The following is a 20,422-nucleotide window of genomic DNA, read 5'->3' on the forward strand; positions in this document are numbered from 1 at the left end:
ATTGATCTGCATTTTTTAAATATTTAGTTTACGCAATAAGTAGACAGAAAAGAACAACAATATAAAAATTTGAAAAAAAAATAAATATATATTTATTTTTTCATTTAAAAAAATTGGATTCTAGTCATTAAAAACTTTAGCTATCAGCTAAACTGAGCAAGTAAGTTCCTTTTTTCATAAAAAGTCACTACAATCTGCAATAATTAAGATTTTTTCTTATGAATGCAAAAAGAACGATAAATAAAGACAAAAAGTAAGAAATTCTGCTAGAATACGGAGCCGAAGCAGTTAAAACCATAATCTATTCAACGGGAAACGTTTAATTGTGCTCCATTTTAGACGCCAATTATGAAATGTCTGACGTGACATTAACCTTACAAGACAAGAAAAAGGATCTCAAAGACGGTAAATTGTCCACAAACTAAAAATTTTTTGAGAAAAATTTGTAATATTAAAGAAAAAACCACTACTTAAAACAGGAAACCGGAAAATATTTACATTTTCCCACAACTTGAACGACGATGCGACTTCTCTTTGATGACTTTATGTTAGAACTCTAATAAAAAAGAGAGAAAATTTCACAAAGCTCATTAATCCGTTGTTTACTTTAAAAATATTTTATTTTAAATGTCAGAACGATCGTAAGTTTTCGACCATAGATCTAGATATGCTTGCGTAAAACTCCTTAGAGAGCCAAGTGAACCAGTCAATGGTGGACTTTCTTTTGAATTGTTTTTTGTTGTTAATTAAAATACAGAAAAGCCGAAAATTGCGAAAAATATCAAAAACAAGACTTCGACCGATTACAATCCGAAATTTTGGGGGCCTTCAAAAAAAACAGCGATAACACCAGAGCTAGCTTTAATGTTGCCGTTTGTCCCTTAAAAACTCGTAATTTTTCCGGATTTTTTGGATATGAAGGATTTGACCAAAAAAAGTAATTATAATGATTATTTTGTATAATTATCGAGGTAGCAAAACCCGCAAAAATTTAATTAAAGAACTTTTTCAAAGAATGCACTAGTAAAATTTGCTTGCGTTGGAGTTAACAGAGAATAAGTTAGCAGTGTTTAGGTGTGCTAATCAAGCAAATTTAGACAAATTGGACTAATTGATGAAAAAATCTAATTTTTGAAGAATTTAACAATCGAAGCTGGCAATTGTGCACAATAACAACGAAAAGGAGTCAAATGTTCACAAAAATTAAAACTTCGATAACTCCGAGGACAAAACGAAATTCGAAACAGATTTTTAGTAATATATTCTAATCTGGACGGGCCTTTTAATGATATCAATGACATACCCTCTACCTTGAATATATCGATCAGCCAAAATTGACTGAACGAAGAAAACCCGTTTGAGTAAAAAGTTCCTCCCCCACTAAAGTGGGTCGGAACAATTAGCTTTATTTTTTACACTCATTATAAAAAATAATGGCTGGTTCCATTTCTTACCAAGGTATGGAAGCGATTATCAAAGCAAAAATAGGAAATCGCTTTTTTCACATATAGTAAATCAGGTTGATTATAAGCCGTAATCATTTTGATTGTGTAAACACCCAGCAAATCAATCAGTTCTAAAATTAATCTCAATCCATCAACAATTTGTGCCGAGTAAATGATAAGACTCCAATGGATGTTTTTGCAAGTCAAATTTGACCAAAGATAGCTTGAAACAATTTATATTTTCATAATATTTCAACGATAGTGAGTTTATTCCAAATGTTGACCGTGTGAATACTTCTGCTTTTTGTTTGAGTTTCTGCTTTGATGCAACAATTCCAGAAACAAGTCTTTGTTTCTATTGATTCTTTTATGTGTCATGTTTGGAGTGGTTGACCCAAGTTAAAGGAAAAGGAGGTCGAAGACTTTTCCATTTTTCAGAAATATAGCGCAACTACTTAAACTCGCGCCCAAGTCTACCCGGGTCGAGGTTTGGCGGTGAATTTTCGTAAGAAATGCGGTGAAATGCGGTGAAAAAAAATAATTTTCACCGCGTATTTCTTACATCTTTTTGCGGTGAATGCGGTGAATCGCGGTGAATTATTTTTTTTTCACCGCGTTCTCAGTTTTTTTCACCGAATCATATAGAAAAAATGGTTTAAAAATAAAAATTTTTGATATTTTCACTACTTTTATCTGCCTTCAACACTTTCCAGTTTCAATTGCATCCAACTATTTTTTTTTGAAAATTTGCAATAATTTTTTGAAAGTAGATTACAGCAAGAGTTCAAAAATTTAGGTTGGGGGGTCGATAATTTGCTCCATCACATAGAAAAAATGGTTTAAAAATAAAATTTTTTGATATTTTCACTACTTTTGTCTGCCTTCAACACTTTCCAGTTTCAATTGCATCCAACTATTTGTTTTTGAAAAATTGCAATAATTTTTTGAAAGCAGATTACAGCAAGAGTTCAAAAATTTAGGTTGGGGGTCGATAATTTGCTCCATCATATAGAAAAAATGGTTTAAAAACAAAAATTTTTGATATTCTCACTACTTTTGTCTGCTTTCAACACTTTCCAGTTTCATCTGCATCCAACTGATTTTATTGAAAACAATGTGGATACTTCAGCCCACAACAAAATCGCACATAATTTAACGCTTTTTAGCGTTGACACCTAGACCTGGGGTCGAATAGCGGTGAATTATTTTTTTTTCACCGCAATCACCGCATTTCTTACGAAAAATCACCGCATTCACCGCATTTCTTACGAAAATTTACCCAAAAACCTCGACCCGGGTACGAACTGAAAACAAAAATAAATTTATTCATATAGGAACCGTTCCATTGAATGGTCATTTTCAGGACCCAGAACAGGAAAAATCAGAGAAAAAGTGGATCTATGACCAGTCTGGAACTGGTCAATTTGGAAGTGGGGGGTCTCCAGGTGGAAAGAGAGGGGGAGTGGGGGACACTTTGGCCAGTAGGTACTGTGGTCTGTGCGCAACTGCAACTAACAACTTATGCGAAGCAAACCACGATAACTTCTTCTATGGAAATGCGGGAGCTCTAAGGTACTTGGAATAATTGTGAATAAAATTAATAATAAATGTAAAAATAATAATAAAATCAATACTATTAAAAATTTATAGAGGCAATAAAAAATAATTAAAATTTTTTGCAACTACTGAAGTTGCCAACCGTTTAAATGCATATTTTTTGTCTAATTCATTTCATTTGTCTCAGAAGAAAGGACGGCAAAGAGTTATATAAATGAACGTAAAATGTTTAGTTCAATTTGTTAAATTCAAGCCGCGTGAGATCATTTTTAAATTCGCATGACGATGCGGTTTAAGCGGAATATAGCAAAATTATTTACCCGAAACGTAATTACAAGATTTTGCAATAGTTCGTAACTACCATACGCTGTGATTGTCACTAGTATCCGATTTGAAAAGTAGTTTGCAAACTGGTTAATGGTGACAAAATACTGGCCATATGGTGAACGCAAAGGAAGCCGAAGTAAAAGTCAGCCGACAGAAAAGCAAGCCGAAAGTTATCTAATAGTTGTAATCTATCAGAAATAATACATGGTTAGCCGTTACAATCAATACTGCGTAGTATTATAGTGCATAATATATTCCAATGCACTAAAGAAACAAAAATACGTCAATGTTTAGACATCTAGTGGGTACCGGACCGCTGTCCATGGCCATGCCTCTCATCCGCTGTGGGATTTAATCCGGAAACCGCGGGCCGGTTATCGCGGCGAAGGCGCCCACCGGCCCGCCAGGGGCAACTTAAAATATGGGTATCCCAAATTTTTTCGGCTTGCTTGACCTCATTTTCAAAATTCAGCTTGCTTGCCTATCGGCTTGCTTGACCACCACTTGGCCATATAGGCCCCAGATTTCAATAAAAGAGCATCTTGTCAAGTAACATAGTTTCAAAAACAGCATCTTGATTTCAACAACAGAAAAAATCAAGTAATATGTTTTCAAAAAAGCATCTTGTCAAGTAATATAAAATTTTCAATTCGACCTCTCGGATCCACTTAGTGGATGTGAGTGGATAATTTTGTTTAAAAAATCTGCTGTATAGTTTGAAATTATCTCTGGAATTGTATGATTTTTCAGTGGATCTGCTTGCACATTACGTGGCAAACTTCGGAATGCTCGAGTATCTATACTTGATTTTGTCACGTATTTTTACCACCCATACTTTTAGATTAGAGCTTGTGTGGAAAACAGTTACACTAAGCGAATTAAGTTCAAAATTGTTTCAAATTACCTGTCCCTTTCAAACAAAAATTACCCAATTAACAAAATGATAGAAGGCGTAACTGGTGATTAACTTCGAAAATGTCCCATTCGGCGTAATTTATGAATTAGGAAGACATTCACAGATTTTGGAATTAACCGTAGCGCTGCTCATTAAAAACTTAAACCTTTGAATTTCGTCTGAAGTAATTACTAATAAAGTTTTACGATGATTACAAGCTCAAGGTAGCTGCATTTCACAAAATTTAAAATTTTTTGAAACTTGTTTTTTTTCGGATATTGGCCACTTAATACTTACTTTGAATCTGATAACAGTTTGATGACTATGCTCTCAATTTCAAGTTTGCAGGATCAATTTAACATTCGCAAAAGCGTCTCGAAACAGACGATGAACCAAAAATGTTCCAACTAAAATCGGACATACACTAATGCGATTGGGAGCAGTCTAATAAAAGACCCCTACGACCCTAAGAAATTTAGGTATATATGTTCCAAGAATTGTCTAGGCAAATTTACCTGCAATGATTACACAAAGCGTAAAAATTCAATTTAGATAGAAACACTTACACTGAAATTGCCCGCAAAATGGAATAAATCTGCGAGCTATTCTTCTGATAAATTCTCCCTGATGAAAAGTTGCAAAAACCAAAATGTTCAAAACTAAATTTTTCATAATTTTTTGTCCTCTTAAACTGCCAAGAAAATCGGCAAAAGAGCAACGTAGTAGGTATGGATAGTTGGACTCCGTCAAAAATCATTTTTATTCGAGCAAAAAATGACCAGTTCTTTATTTGAAAACAAATTTGAGTTAATTCGAGACAAAACAATCTATTATTAAGATTGTTCATTGAATTAAACTTTCACCATTTGTTTCTGAAAAAATACCTTTCCTGTCAAATAAAAATTAATGAAACAAATTGACGAATGTTTGGGCTGAAAGTTTTTACCACATTTTGTTTACCTGTCCTGTTGTTTTGTTTTTGAATTAAACTGACAAAAATTTCAAACGATTTTCAATTTGTTTTCCCATTGGCAGTTTATTCAAAACTGGTTGCAACAAAACTCACTAGCAAGTTGAACTTCAAAACGGTTTTTAAGAACCTCAAGGTGGCGTGATTGTTTTCATGAAATACAAGGTCTTCGAAAAGATCTGACTGAAAAGTAAAATAAAAAGAATATCTTCAACTTTGGCTTGTCTTTGTGAATCGCAATTACTTCGTATATTTTTCTTTCTTATTACGTTTTTTTTTCAAAGTAAGTCGACTATGGGAGAGAAATGGTCAGCCTATGAGTAGTATATGCTCACATTTTCTGGTCAATATTACCAAACCATGAGAAATATTTTACCGAACTAGGATTCAAATTTTCTCCGTCTTTTCCGATGTGAAGTAGTGTGTTACCGTCAGATTTCGTCTACAATTTCAAATAGTGAGTTGCTGACTTAAACTAACGCATATTAGACTTTACGCAACTATGATGTGAATAAACGCGTTCATCATTCGTATTAGCGGGACTCTGATTCGAATTGAAAGGTCCAAATCGTATAATTGACTAATTGACGTCTCAAAGGGTATCCCCCCACCCTCTCAGCCCCCCCCCCCCCCCCCAGCCAAGACAATTGTCATTGTTTTGTCACTTGTCACAACTTGTAGACGTTTTGTCGAACCATTCATTTTCCTGCTACTTCGCCCCTGGAACCAGGGTGGTTAGTTCTACATACCTGTGAGCTCATTTTGGTCATGGGGGTAACTTTGCATTGGGTTAACTCTCCAGCTGGCACGATTTGCTATGTGTGAGTATGTGTGTGATTATGTTCAGATGTATGCACGAGCACTACCCTGACATTGCAGTTACAACCTGGACTGTCTTATTCGACAACACAAACATGAATATTTTCACAGAGTGGAATTGGAACTACAGAAGGGCTTTATTCCACCTCCTATGCCCACTATGCTCAAACATCACACACGTAGAAGCTTATAGATACAAGGTACAAACATTTTTTTTTTCAAAAAGTAAAGATTGAATTGACACTTATATCAGATTTTGGGTCTTTCCCAATAAGGCCCCCCAGATTAGTCGTCAGATAACTTATAGCCCGTCAACCATGGAAATTATACCATAATGGGTGGCTATAATTTCATTGGGGGGGGGTATAATGGGAAACCCCAGATTTTTCAGTCATCATCAAGTACCGCAGGTTGAGGTTCAAGACCGAAATGACCTCTAATCAGACGATCACAGACCAAAACGACTCCTGATCAGACAAGTTCCAGCTCATGTTTTAAAATTTCCTGTACTCCGAGAGTTTTCAAAACTATGTAACTCGATCGCAGGACGCGCAGGTGTGGGTGTCTAAGCAGGTGCAACTAATGTGAAGGTGGACCAGTACTGGATTCGAACCAGCATCTCTTACTTGAAAACCATCACAGAGTGTGCTAATCAACTGGTCTTAAACTCTATAACTTAGAGATCTCTTATAACGCATTAGTAGTGGATAAAACAAGGGATTCAACCACCAGCAAAATTTGTCCCTTTCTCCTAACGCTAATCGCGCATGTCGAATCGGGCCAAATTTTACTGTTTGTTGAATCCCTTGTTTTATCCACTACTATATATTAGCTCTATATTCACTTCTTTTATATTTTAAATCTATCATTTCTTGTCTCTCTTAGTGCAAACCACTAGTACAGAGTTAAGCTGGTAATTAACTGTTATCAGACGGATAGTTTGGGTTCTATCCCCACCGACTCCGGTGGACGTCCCCAGATACTAGTATAAAACTAATCAGTGAAACTGCTTCGCAGATGAGACCGTGTAAAAAGCACGTAAAACCAACTTGCGAAAAAACTTGAACAAAAATTGAAAGAAATATTAAAATAATAAAAATTTTCATATATCCCCTAATCAATATTTAATCAATTTAAAAATAAAACATTCTGTCTCACTTGGTGTAGTGATTAAATCATCGAGTCTAGTTAATTTGCTTTAGCAAACGGAAGATTTGGGGTTCCTTCCTCACTGACTCCAGTGAACGTCTCCGATCGGCGATGCCGCCTTTAAGGATTTGATGAAATACTATAGAACTAAGTGAGATAAAAAAAACCAAATTCACAGTTCTGAAAAAGGATGACCCCTGCTGTGAGACTGTATATGGGACACACTGTGATGGGTATACAGTCAAAAACACTGAGATCGGTGGAAACACAGTGATTAGTGTTTTTCTATGTCTTCTTGAATATTATACTTATAAACATACTCTCTGAATTGATTTCTAGTGTGACCCTATCTATATCTATGAAGATAAATACATAGTCTACATTTCCTATTTCTAAATCTATATAATGATATATGTTTATAAACGTTACACATACTACAAGTTAGATATTGATCAGGATCAGAATAATGATATCCCAAATGTTCTATATAATCTTTCACTTTAACCATATTTTTACAAACATAACAAGAATATTCTAATTCTTTACAATTATTACAACATTCTTTCCAAGGTTTATTTATACACTTATCGCATTTCATTTTCATTTTTCGAAAAATTTTTTTTTGATATATATAAATTTCTCTAAAAAAAATACATCATGTCTCAATCAACTAATACTAGTGTCATAAACTTCTGCGATGTCTGTAATCTATCCTTTGAATCAAAGAAGGCTTTATACAGGCATCAATCATACGATCTCAAACAGAAGGAACTATTGGAGAAAATGATTGAGTCTGAAGAAGAGGAAATCTCGGAGAGGGTGTATAATTTGGATGAAGATGATTATATTATTAAAACTAAACCAGCCACCAAACCTAAAACTAAAACTGAAGAGGATATCTACACCAGAATTAAATCGTCGAAGCCGTTTCACGGATATGAATGTAAAGAATGTCATGAAGAATTTAGAAGTAAAGTAGCTCTAACTACTCATTCATATAGTCACAATTGCATGTATCTAGAAAACACAGAAGACTTCGATATAAACTCAAGTCAGAACATGAGAGAATTTTATATTACCGATAAAGGTGGGAATTACATTGAAGATATAGATGAAACAACTAATTACTCTTTAGAACAAATTAAAAACTGTTACCAGTTTCGTAAAGTTAAGAGTTCTAAATATAAGATCACGGTTGAATGTGATTATAAGAAGACAACCAAAGAAGAAGTTAAAACTACTAAAATATTTTTCAATACTGATTATATTAATAATAATGCAGTATATGAATATGGTGACTTCAATCGGTGGCTAGATTTCAAAAAGGAAATATATGAAGGTTATGGTTATGATTTCGAGTTTCTTGGAATAAGAAGTATTCAGTTAAACATTGAACCAACTAAAGCATCTGTTGGTAGTTATATAGATTTACCTCTTGATCTCAAAAACTCTAAATCGATATTAAATATACGTAGTTATAAATACAACTGCTTACAACTAACTATAACTGCTTGGCTACATCCCGCCCCACACCATGCAACTCGAGAAAGTAAATATGTAGATAAACTAATTGAACCAAGACAACAACATGAAGATGATTTTGCTTATTTAATAAGAATACAGAAATTGTATATAATAATATTTGGGTATACACACCTTGTGGTAATGGTAAAATAGAATTGTTTAAACAAGTGGATGATTTTAATAAAGATAGAAAAGATGTAAGAATACTAGTTTGGAGTAATGGTCAAATGGAACACTGTGCCCTAATAAAAAATATAGAAACCTTGTTAGAACAACCAAATAAAAACAACATTAAATATTATTATTGTGATAGGTGTACCTATTGGTTTAACTCACAAATTAAATATGATAAACACGAATGCAGCACCTCATTCAAACCAGAGATTGTTTGTCCTAAGAAAAAACATATTACTTTTTTAAATGAACACAAACGTCAGAATATAAAAAATATTATAACTGCCGATATAGAATGTTGCATTACCGATGTCACAACTAATGACTGTAAATATGTAATAGCTGAACATATTCCAATAGCTGTGGGTTACACCTGGCAAGGTAATTTCAAGCACTACTTCGGTCTAGGCTGCATCGAAAGCTTTGCTGGAGATCTGTTAGAAATAGAAACTGAGAATAATTTCAAACATAATGAAAAGATGATATTCACAGTAGAAGATAAATTATATCATGAAACTAATAACACTTGTCATATCTGCAGTAAAACATGTATTAATAAAGTAAGAGATCATTGTCATGAAACTGGTAAATATAGAGGACCAGCATGTAAAATATGTAATCTAAGATACAAACAACAAAACTTCATTCCAGTAATATTCCATAATGGCTCTGGCTATGACTTCAACCTACTATAAAGTGAACTCTTTAAGCAGAATAATGATAAAAGAAAAGTAGATAACATACCACTAGCTGCTGGTAAATCTAAGATGTTTAGCATTGGTTGTCTCAAATTCTTAGACAGTTATAACTTCTTAGCTATGCCTCTAGATCAAATGGCAAAGATATACGGATGTAAAACTAAAACATTATATCCATATGAATATTTTGGTTTAGAGTCATTGAGAACCACGACCAAGTCGTATAGTAGCAAAGCTACCTACCAAGAAGCTATAGGTAATCTAAAAATAGAAGACTTCAATTCCTCACTACATAATAAATTACCAACACAAGAAGAAGTAGATAACTTTAATAAAGACAACAGTCATAAAACTGGTAAAAATCTAACTATAGAGTATTTATAAAATGATGTGAAAATATTAGACTATTGCATGAATGAATATGTTAAACTAAGTATGAAAGAATTCAAGCTTAACCCACTACATTATGTAAGTCTCCCAGGTTATAGTTTTGATTGTTGGTTAATGTCAAGCGGTGTAACATTAGATACATTGCAAGATAAACAAATGCTAGATGATTTTGTTGGAGCAAAGAGAGGTGGTATATGTGGAATAATGGGAGATAGATATATAGATAACAGTGAGAGTAAAGTTAAGAGTTCTAAATATAAGATCACGGTTGAATGTGATTATAAGAAGAGAACCAAAGAAGAAGTTAAAACTACTAAAATATTTTTCAATACTGATTATATTAATAATAATGCAGTATATGAATATGGTGACTTCAATCGGTGGCTAGATTTCAAAAAGGAAATATATGAAGGTTATGGTTATGATTTCGAGTTTCTTGGAATAAGAAGTATTCAGTTAAACATTGAACCAACTAAAGCATCTGTTGGTAGTTATATAGATTTACCTCTTGATCTCAAAAACTCTAAATCGATATTAAATATACGTAGTTATAAATACAACTGCTTACAACTAACTATAACTGCTTGGCTACATCCCGCCCCACACCATGCAACTCGAGAAAGTAAATATGTAGATAAACTAATTGAACCAAGACAACAACATGAAGATGATTTTGCTTATTTAATAAGAATACAGAAATTGTATATAATAATATTTGGGTATACACACCTTGTGGTAATGGTAAAATAGAATTGTTTAAACAAGTGGATGATTTTAATAAAGATAGAAAAGATGTAAGAATACTAGTTTGGAGTAATGGTCAAATGGAACACTGTGCCCTAATAAAAAATATAGAAACCTTGTTAGAACAACCAAATAAAAACAACATTAAATATTATTATTGTGATAGGTGTACCTATTGGTTTAACTCACAAATTAAATATGATAAACACGAATGCAGCACCTCATTCAAACCAGAGATTGTTTGTCCTAAGAAAAAACATATTACTTTTTTAAATGAACACAAACGTCAGAATATAAAAAATATTATAACTGCCGATATAGAATGTTGCATTACCGATGTCACAACTAATGACTGTAAATATGTAATAGCTGAACATATTCCAATAGCTGTGGGTTACACCTGGCAAGGTAATTTCAAGCACTACTTCGGTCTAGGCTGCATCGAAAGCTTTGCTGGAGATCTGTTAGAAATAGAAACTGAGAATAATTTCAAACATAATGAAAAGATGATATTCACAGTAGAAGATAAATTATATCATGAAACTAATAACACTTGTCATATCTGCAGTAAAACATGTATTAATAAAGTAAGAGATCATTGTCATGAAACTGGTAAATATAGAGGACCAGCATGTAAAATATGTAATCTAAGATACAAACAACAAAACTTCATTCCAGTAATATTCCATAATGGCTCTGGCTATGACTTCAACCTACTATACAGTGAACTCTTTAAGCAGAATAATGATAAAAGAAAAGTAGATAACATACCACTAGCTGCTGGTAAATCTAAGATGTTTAGCATTGTTTGTCTCAAATTCTTAGACAGTTATAACTTCTTAGCTATGCCTCTAGATCAAATGGCAAAGATATACGGATGTAAAACTAAAACATTATATCCATATGAATATTTTGGTTTAGAGTCATTGAGAACCACGACCAAGTCGTATAGTAGCAAAGCTACCTACCAAGAAGCTATAGGTAATCTAAAAATAGAAGACTTCAATTCCTCACTACATAATAAATTACCAACACAAGAAGAAGTAGATAACTTTAATAAAGACAACAGTCATAAAACTGGTAAAAATCTAACTATAGAGTATTTATAAAATGATGTGAAAATATTAGACTATTGCATGAATGAATATGTTAAACTAAGTATGAAAGAATTCAAGCTTAACCCACTACATTATGTAAGTCTCCCAGGTTATAGTTTTGATTGTTGGTTAATGTCAAGCGGTGTAACATTAGATACATTGCAAGATAAACAAATGCTAGATGATTTTGTTGGAGCAAAGAGAGGTGGTATATGTGGAATAATGGGAGATAGATATATAGATAACAGTGATGGTAAGGCCATATGGTACATAGACGCAAACAACCTATATGGTTATGCAATGATGCAAAAGTTACCTTATAGGGATTTTGAGTTTATTACTACTACTACTCTAGATGTAATATTGAATACTCCAGATGATAGTGATCATGGTTACTATATGGTTTGTGATATTGATTATACTAATGAATGTAAATAGAGAACAGAACAGTTAGCACTAATGCCTAATAAGAGAAAGATAAATGATAATGAATTGGGATGCAGAGAAAGAGAGAAAAGTAAAGCAGTAATTAAATTTAAACAAGATTATATATGTAGCGATTATATACAAAACAATACAAATAAAAGAGCAACAGCTAAAACTGAAGCAGAAAAGGATGTAAGGAAATTAATGAATAACTCATTATATGGAAGAATGTACATGAATCCTATACACTTCTTTCAAAGCAAGTTCCTGCATGATGAAGAAAAGATAATGAAAGGTGTAAGTAAACCAACATTTAAGAATATAACTAGATATAAAGATTATAGCCAAATAGAATACATAAAGAAAAAAATAGAATATAGCTCACCTGTATATGTAGGAGTAACAATACTCGAACTTAGCAAATTACATATGTTTGATGTATTCTATAATACTCTACAACCATCCCGCAAAGATCTAACACTTCACTATATGGATACGGACAGTTTCGTATTAAGTTATAGTGAAGGTAAAGTTAGTGATGAACAAATGGACTTAAGTAATCTAGACATACCTATAAAAACAAATAATAAAGTCCCCGGCAAGTTTAAGCACGAGCTGGGGAGTATAATTATTGAGGAATTTATAGCATTGTCCCCCAAAACATATAGCTTCAAAAATTATCCTAAAAACACTAAAGAAAAAGGAATAAAGAAGCATAATAATGCTAGGCACATAGATTATTATGATGCATTAATGAATAATACACCGAGAACAGTAGATGAATGTAGAATACAAAAAGTTGGTGATAACATGACAACAACAAAAACAAGTAAGATTAGTCCAAACACATTTGATGATAAATGATTTTATGTAAATAATATTAAAAGCTATCCTCATGATGAGATTCTATATCTATTCAAAAGAGTTTTAATAAAAATGATCCATCAAGCATCAGTGAACGAGCAAAGCTCGCTGTTTACCAAACTGCTTCGCAGATCATTAGATTGAGACAAAGACCTACTGGTTAATAATATTCTAGAACTAACCATTAATGATGATAGAAAGTTAATTGAAGTTTTTATTATATTATATAATGAGCTTTGCTAATTTTTATAACAAATAATTATAGACCTAATTCATTCAATACATCCATAGGGTTGTTAGTTAGTATATTATAAATCATTATCTGAGCCATATATTTTTCCATAGTGTCTCCCATGATTGTATTCTTATGTAGTGTAGCTCCAGCTATTATATTTTTATTATATTCTAGAAATTTTATTATCTTCCCAGCCCCATCTACATAATCAGAATAAGTTGAAATTATTGAATCATCATGATTTGGTTCCTTAATATGATCAATAAACTCATCTATGGTATTACAACGTCTTTTACAAGCTAAACATCTTTTTAGGTTAAGAGAGAAGCTGTTTTCATCATCCATTTTTTACTCTTATTATAATTTTTCAATACATATAAAATGACTAAACTAGATAAACTTATAGAATTAAACAATCTAGAAAAACAAAACAGAAGAAATAGATTAGAAGATAAATTAACACAACAAGAATGTTATGGTGAAATAGAAGAGTTATTTGATCCTCTAATCAAAACTATCAGTGAAACTGCTTCGCAGATAAACGCAAACAATGAACGGAATCTAGCATTAAGTGAACAAACATTAAGAGCAATAGATTGGCAAAATCAAGAGTTAGGTAAACAAACTAAGATGATTGGTGAAACTGCTTCGCAGATCGAGCAAGCTGGTTCCCAGTTTAATGAAACTGCTTCGCAGATGGGTGAAACCGCTTCTCGGGTTCATGAAACTGTTTCGCAGATTGGTGAAACGTTAAAGGGGACCATAAATCAAACTCAAGATATAGCACCAGTTTATGTTGATACAAAAACAGCCAAACTTCTTCATGACATGGGGGCTCAAACTAATCCTCAATTAAAATTAGAACTCGAACTCGTAGATTTACCTAAAAGGAGATATAAAATGAATGGTGTTGATATAATTCTAGAGCAGGGTGCATTTTTAGTTAGGGATAATGTAAATGAGTTTTCAGAAGGATTTACTGATTTTCTTACTAAAACAAATGTAACATATGATGATAAGGTTGAGGAAGATGAACACAAAATTAAAAGGTTTTTAAAGGATATTAGATATGATTTAGGAAAAGGGGATAAGAAAAGCGCTAGATATAGAACAATAAAACGTATAATGGAGGTAAGAAATGATATATTTGGCAGGGGATTAAATGGCAACCCAAATAATTTAGTAGAAAGACTAGAATTATTAATACTAGAAACAAAAGCTGGTCATGATGGATTATATGATGAATTGCTAGATATATCTAAGCAACTATTATCTATGAATATTATTAATCAAGACCAACTAGATAATTTTGTTTTTAACTATGGTAAATGAATAATGATGGAAAAACAACAACAACAACTAGCTAAAGAAGTATTCAGTCCTCAAATAACAAAGTTAAAAAGACAAAGAATAATACCACTATATAAAGATGAAACATGGTCAGCTGATTTAATTGATAAGTCATCTCTAAGTAAATACAATAATAATTATAAGTTTATATTAACAGTTATAGATATATTCACAAAATATGCATGGGCTATTCCTTTAAAGAATAAATCTGGTTTATCTATAACTAATGGTTTTAAAACAATCCTATCAGAAGGACGAAATCCAGAAAAATTATGGGTAGATAGAGGTAGTGAGTTTTACAATAAAACATTTAAATCTTTACTTAAAGAATATGGAAACGGCAAAGCCGCTTCAGGGATACAGCTATATTCTACTTATAGTGATTTAAAGGCTGTGTTTATAGAGAGATTTAATAGAACATTATTACACATAATAAATAAACCAATGTTCATCAATGGAGATGGTAATTGGGTAAATATATTAAATGATGCTGTTGTAACATATAACAAAAACATTCACTCAACAATTAATATGACACCAGTTGATGCTTCTAATAATCCTGATAAAAATAAATACACCTTTAGTTTCAAGAATATTAAGGGTAAACGTTGGTTAACGTTGGTGATTATGTTAGAAATGTAGATAAACGTAATATCTTCTCTAAAGGTTACACTTCTAATTGGAACAGAGAATTGTTTAAAGTGAATGAAGTTCTAAAAACACATCCACCAACATATACAATAGAAGATATTAATGGAGAGATAATAGAAGGTAAATATTATGAACAGGAACTATTGAAATCCGAGTTTGATTTTGAATCTAATAATAAGGTTTTGGAATCATTAAATATAGACCTACGGTCCTAAGCCGGCAAGCCGGATTTATTTCTTAATATAAATAATGACAAGAAATAGATTTAACCAAGCGAAGCGTCATATAGGGAATGGAAACAACTTAACACTAAGTAAGGCTCGTGGGTTATTCCTAGAAGATAATGATGATATTGATATGAACGATACCTATAAAATTACAAATGTTCATCCTCCTAGAGATGAAAAAGATGTTGTTAATAAAGAATATTGTGACAATAACTTATTATCTTCTTCTAATAAAACAGACATTTTAAGTAGAAACATAACTGAACTAAGAAAGGGTGACTTTGATAAAGTTACAACTAAAACATTACAACTAAATGAAACACAAGTTAATGAAGAACTAATTAATGAGTTTATTGAATCAACAAATGAAGTCAGAAATACTGTTAAGTTTTGTAATAAAGTTGCTGCAGATACTATCTCTAAATATAATCAATTAAAGCAAGAATTTGATAATAATAAATTTAATCAGAATATAACTAACATACAACTAGATGAAATGTTTACTAACGGTCTGAGAGAAATGAAAGAACACAATAAATTTCTTAGAGGTGTTATAGTGCAATGTATAATTGCTATACTTTTACAAAGTAAGTTACTTGATAATAAAGAGAAAGACAGACTTGAGATGCATTATAGTTTTAATCAAGAAGATATAATGAAAGAAATAGAAAGAATTTTTACTAATGAAAATAAGCAAAGCAATGACCAATCCAACAGCACCGAATGAGATATTACTATATCCAGATTTGTCATCAGTATCAGAAAGATTGATAAACGAAAAGATTCAAGCTAATAATAAATTTAACAACAATATTAACATTATAAAAGATATTAGAAATTAATATGAAATTGAAACTAATAACTATAATAAGAAGTTAAGTAGATATAAGAATTATATTAACATAGCTGAGATAACAGAAATAGTATTATCATCAATAGCAACAACTGCAACAACAACATCAGTTTCATTAACAGGTATAGGATTAGCTTATTCTATACCAACAGCTTTTGCTACAGCAACTGTTTGTGGTTCATCATCAAAAACAATTAATACTAAAATTAGAAATAAAATTATAAAGTATTCACAAATGTATATTTTAAGTAAACAGTTGTGATAAGTTTAAAAAACTATATACTAAATCAATGAATGATAATAAAATAGATAATGATGAGTGTAATGAATTTGTTAAGTTATATGAGGATTATAAGAAGAACAAGAAAAACAAGCTGAGTGTTTTTTTAGATTAAAGATATTAGTGCTTAGTAATAACAATGTTTTTAGTAATAATAATATTAGTATTAATATTTATTCGCGAAGCGGTTACACCGATCGATAATTATATAATCATAAGCATAGCTATAATCATAATAATAAACATAATATAATCATGGATATAATCATAATCATAATCATAATTATAATCAAATAATTATCTTTTCTTTGTACCTAAGTATAACCCTCTTCCTTTTTGTACTACTTTCATACCTTCACCAGTAGTTGCAAATTTAATTAAATCAGGTGTAGCCGCTAGAGCTGCTTTAGGGTTTCTAGATGCAGCTGCACTTCCTAATTTACTTGCTATTTCTAATGCTCTTACTGGATTATTAGCTACTTTTTTTCCCAAGTTAACTGTAGCCCTACCAACACTTTTAAAAAAATCTTTAAGTCCTTCTGCTTCTATTGTTGCATCAGATACTGTCATTGATTTATTCCTTCTACATAAAACCCAATTACCTTTTAACATTTTAGTACCTTTTGAAGTGATAGCTCCTCTTATATTAACAGTACCACTATAACGTCTACCTCCAACACAATATGAATTAGTTCTGAACTTATTTAAAAGACTCATTTCTATATATAAAAAATAATGGAAGTTAAAAAAATAATCCCTTTGTTGTTATTAAGCCTAAACCCAAGCCTAAGCCCAAGGTTAGACCTAAGCCTAAGATTAAGCTTGAAGCTGGAGGCTTAGCTCTAGAGAATAAAAAGAAATTAGACATTATTTATGCTAAAGTTAGGTATTAACAAGAGTAACAATTAGAGCTGACTAGCTATAAGTATAAGTATATGGTTATGTATAAGTAAAAGTATATAATTTTAACAATAACTATATTATGCTATAATTATAAATTATCGCCAGAGTTATATCTAAAATTATAATTATCGCTAGAGTTATATCTAAAATTATAATTATCGCTAGAGTTATATCTATGACTCAAAATATAACTATGACTTAAATTATATCTATGACTTAAATTATATCTTTGATATTATGTCTACCATCTTATTACCATCACTATTCACACTAATAACCTTTCTAGTTAATACTAATGCATGACATATAACATCTGCAACTGCAGCACTAAATTTAAAATTAAGTTGTATTGGTTGTGGACCTATATGATCCCTTTGATATCTAGTATCGAATACATATATTCTATAATTACTTTTGAATGTTCTATGATTTATATATGGTTTTATATTATGTGGTAGCCCATTATAATCTTTATTAAAGCTAACAATCTCTTTAAAAGCCTCATTATAATTATTGGTTCCATAATTAATATTCATTCTATCCTCGGGATAAAACTCACTACCAATCTTACAATAACATTCAGTAACATTCATTACATCAAATGTACTTGCATCATGAGTTTGTTCATTCACATTATTTTTTTTAAAACCAACTATTATATATTGCGGTCTTTCCAAACCACTTTCCATATCAAGATCAAACACGAAGCTAGTAGCATTGGGCACATTCTTATAAAATGTCTTTCTTTCATAATAACTAAAGTCTACATTATTCTTTTTACTTAAACCCGTTTGTACAATTTTTCCATTATCATTACTAGGATCAATACTAGGTACACACCATGATATATCTCTAATTTCTATATTACCATCATTGGCAACTGCACCAGGATTAGCATTAACTCTATATAGAGCTCTATCATTATTATTTCTTTTTAATACTAGTTTAAATCCTAAACCATATATAATCTTTTCTAAATCATTTATGAAACCAAATAGATCACTCATCTTAATCATCATATACATATGACCTCGTTGTGCAGCAATATGGTCACTTTTAGGTTGACTATCTCTATTGCCCTGATTTCTAACAAAACATACATCAATAGATTTCTATACATCAATAGATTAGGATGACAGTGATCTATATATTCAATAGTCCTACCACTACTAGTTTCAAGCTTAATTGAACTAAACAATGCCATCATACCATAATTAACTAATCTGATATTAGCATCATTAGCAAATACACCACCAGCATCATCTGATAAAACAAACTCTATCTCTAGATATGAATCACGCAAATTTAAGTGATTCTCTTCTCTATTGAGTATGATATTAATTTTAGTATTAACCGTATTCATTGTTGCCAGATTATTAGGTTTATATTTTATAATCTTACTTTTGTGTATATCATTATTATAACTATAAGTTGCATCCAAATTAAAATCCAACTTTATTAGATAAAATATGACAGACAACTTGATTCTATATGAACTACAAAATATACACGAAGCTTTAACTAAAACTAAAGAAGAGTATACATTTAACTTTAGAATGATAAAACCAACAGAAAAGTTTAACTTTAGTGAACCTATACTTAATACAACAAAATTAGGTTTAATTAGATTATGTGTTTATAATTCGGTGTTTAATGTGAATAGGAGAAATAATCAATTCTTATATGCTAGTACTGTTATAGAAGATGATGAAGCTTTACCTCAGGCTCTTAGCTCTAACCTTAACCCTATCTCTACCTCAAGCCCAAACATTACATCTATACTTATCCATAATTATAAAGGAACCCCGTTGCTATATTCAACTATTACACCGGGAGCATATGAGTTAACTGATATAGCAGAATTAATAAAAGAAGAAACTGATGGTAATGTTATAATAGAACCCGATAAGAATACGATGAAATGTTTAATGGAAATAAAACAAGGAGCACTCAGCTTTGATATAGAAAATTCACTAGCCTCATTTCTAGGATTTAGAAAAATACTTTATAAAAAAGGTAGATATAAATCTCAGAAAATTATTGATATTTTGGGTTTTAGTACTATTAACATTCATTAGAATATTATATCTGGAGCTAAAGATAATGGTAAAGATACAGACATACTATATACTTTTAGTCTAACTGAACCACCAGGTTACTTGATAAATATTATACCAACTAATATCTTATATCAAAATGTAACTAAAGATAGAATAGAATATATTGAATTTCATATTAAAGATGAGCAAGGAAGACCTATAGACTTTAATGGCGATGTATTAAGTTTTACTTTAAATTTGATTTAGACTTATACTTGTACTTAGACTTAGATTTATCTGCGAATCAGGTTCCCTGATACCTAAACTAAACTACAAAATTTTCCTATCCCAATTAATTCTTAGTTTACCATTAATATTTTCATTTTTAGTTATATCAATGACAATATAATTATAAGGCTCTTTCCATACCTTATTACATATATTAGCAAAGTCATTATAACTAAGTTCAACAATATTAAAGAAATCTTGATATATCGATGCTAGTTTTTGATTAAGATATATCATATTACAGTTATTATGTCTACCTCTACAAAAGTATTCATTAATAACTGGTTCTTTGGCTCTAACATCATCAAATATCATTAGTTTCTGTAAGTCTTTGGGTAGTTTATCAGGAGATGGTAAATCTTTTATATCTTTAATAAATTCAACATCTGCTTTTGGGTTTATTCTTTCTATACCAGGGTACTGATCACCAGTAGGTACAATGATGCATAGCTTATCAAAGTATATACTAGCTAGAATTAGTTTTTTTAATAAGAATGTATTACCACATTCACTAGGA

The 20,422-nt window shown here is 31.2% G+C and overlaps 1 protein-coding gene across 1 annotated transcript in view; it reads left to right on the plus strand.

The window, feature by feature from the left end:
• Positions 1-20,422, plus strand: part of LOC142340691 (uncharacterized) — a 74,319-nt gene that overhangs the window by 33,164 nt on the left and 20,733 nt on the right. Inside the window, exons 4-5 of the mRNA XM_075391386.1 lie at positions 2,809-3,017; positions 6,042-6,213. Of these exons, the coding sequence (XP_075247501.1) occupies positions 2,809-3,017; positions 6,042-6,213 (381 nt within the window). The remainder of the gene's footprint in view (positions 1-2,808; positions 3,018-6,041; positions 6,214-20,422) is intronic.

Source organism: Convolutriloba macropyga, chromosome 6 (genome assembly GCF_964194025.1).
Source record: "Convolutriloba macropyga chromosome 6, txConMacr16.3, whole genome shotgun sequence".
Classification (NCBI taxonomy): domain Eukaryota; kingdom Metazoa; phylum Xenacoelomorpha; order Acoela; family Convolutidae; genus Convolutriloba; species Convolutriloba macropyga.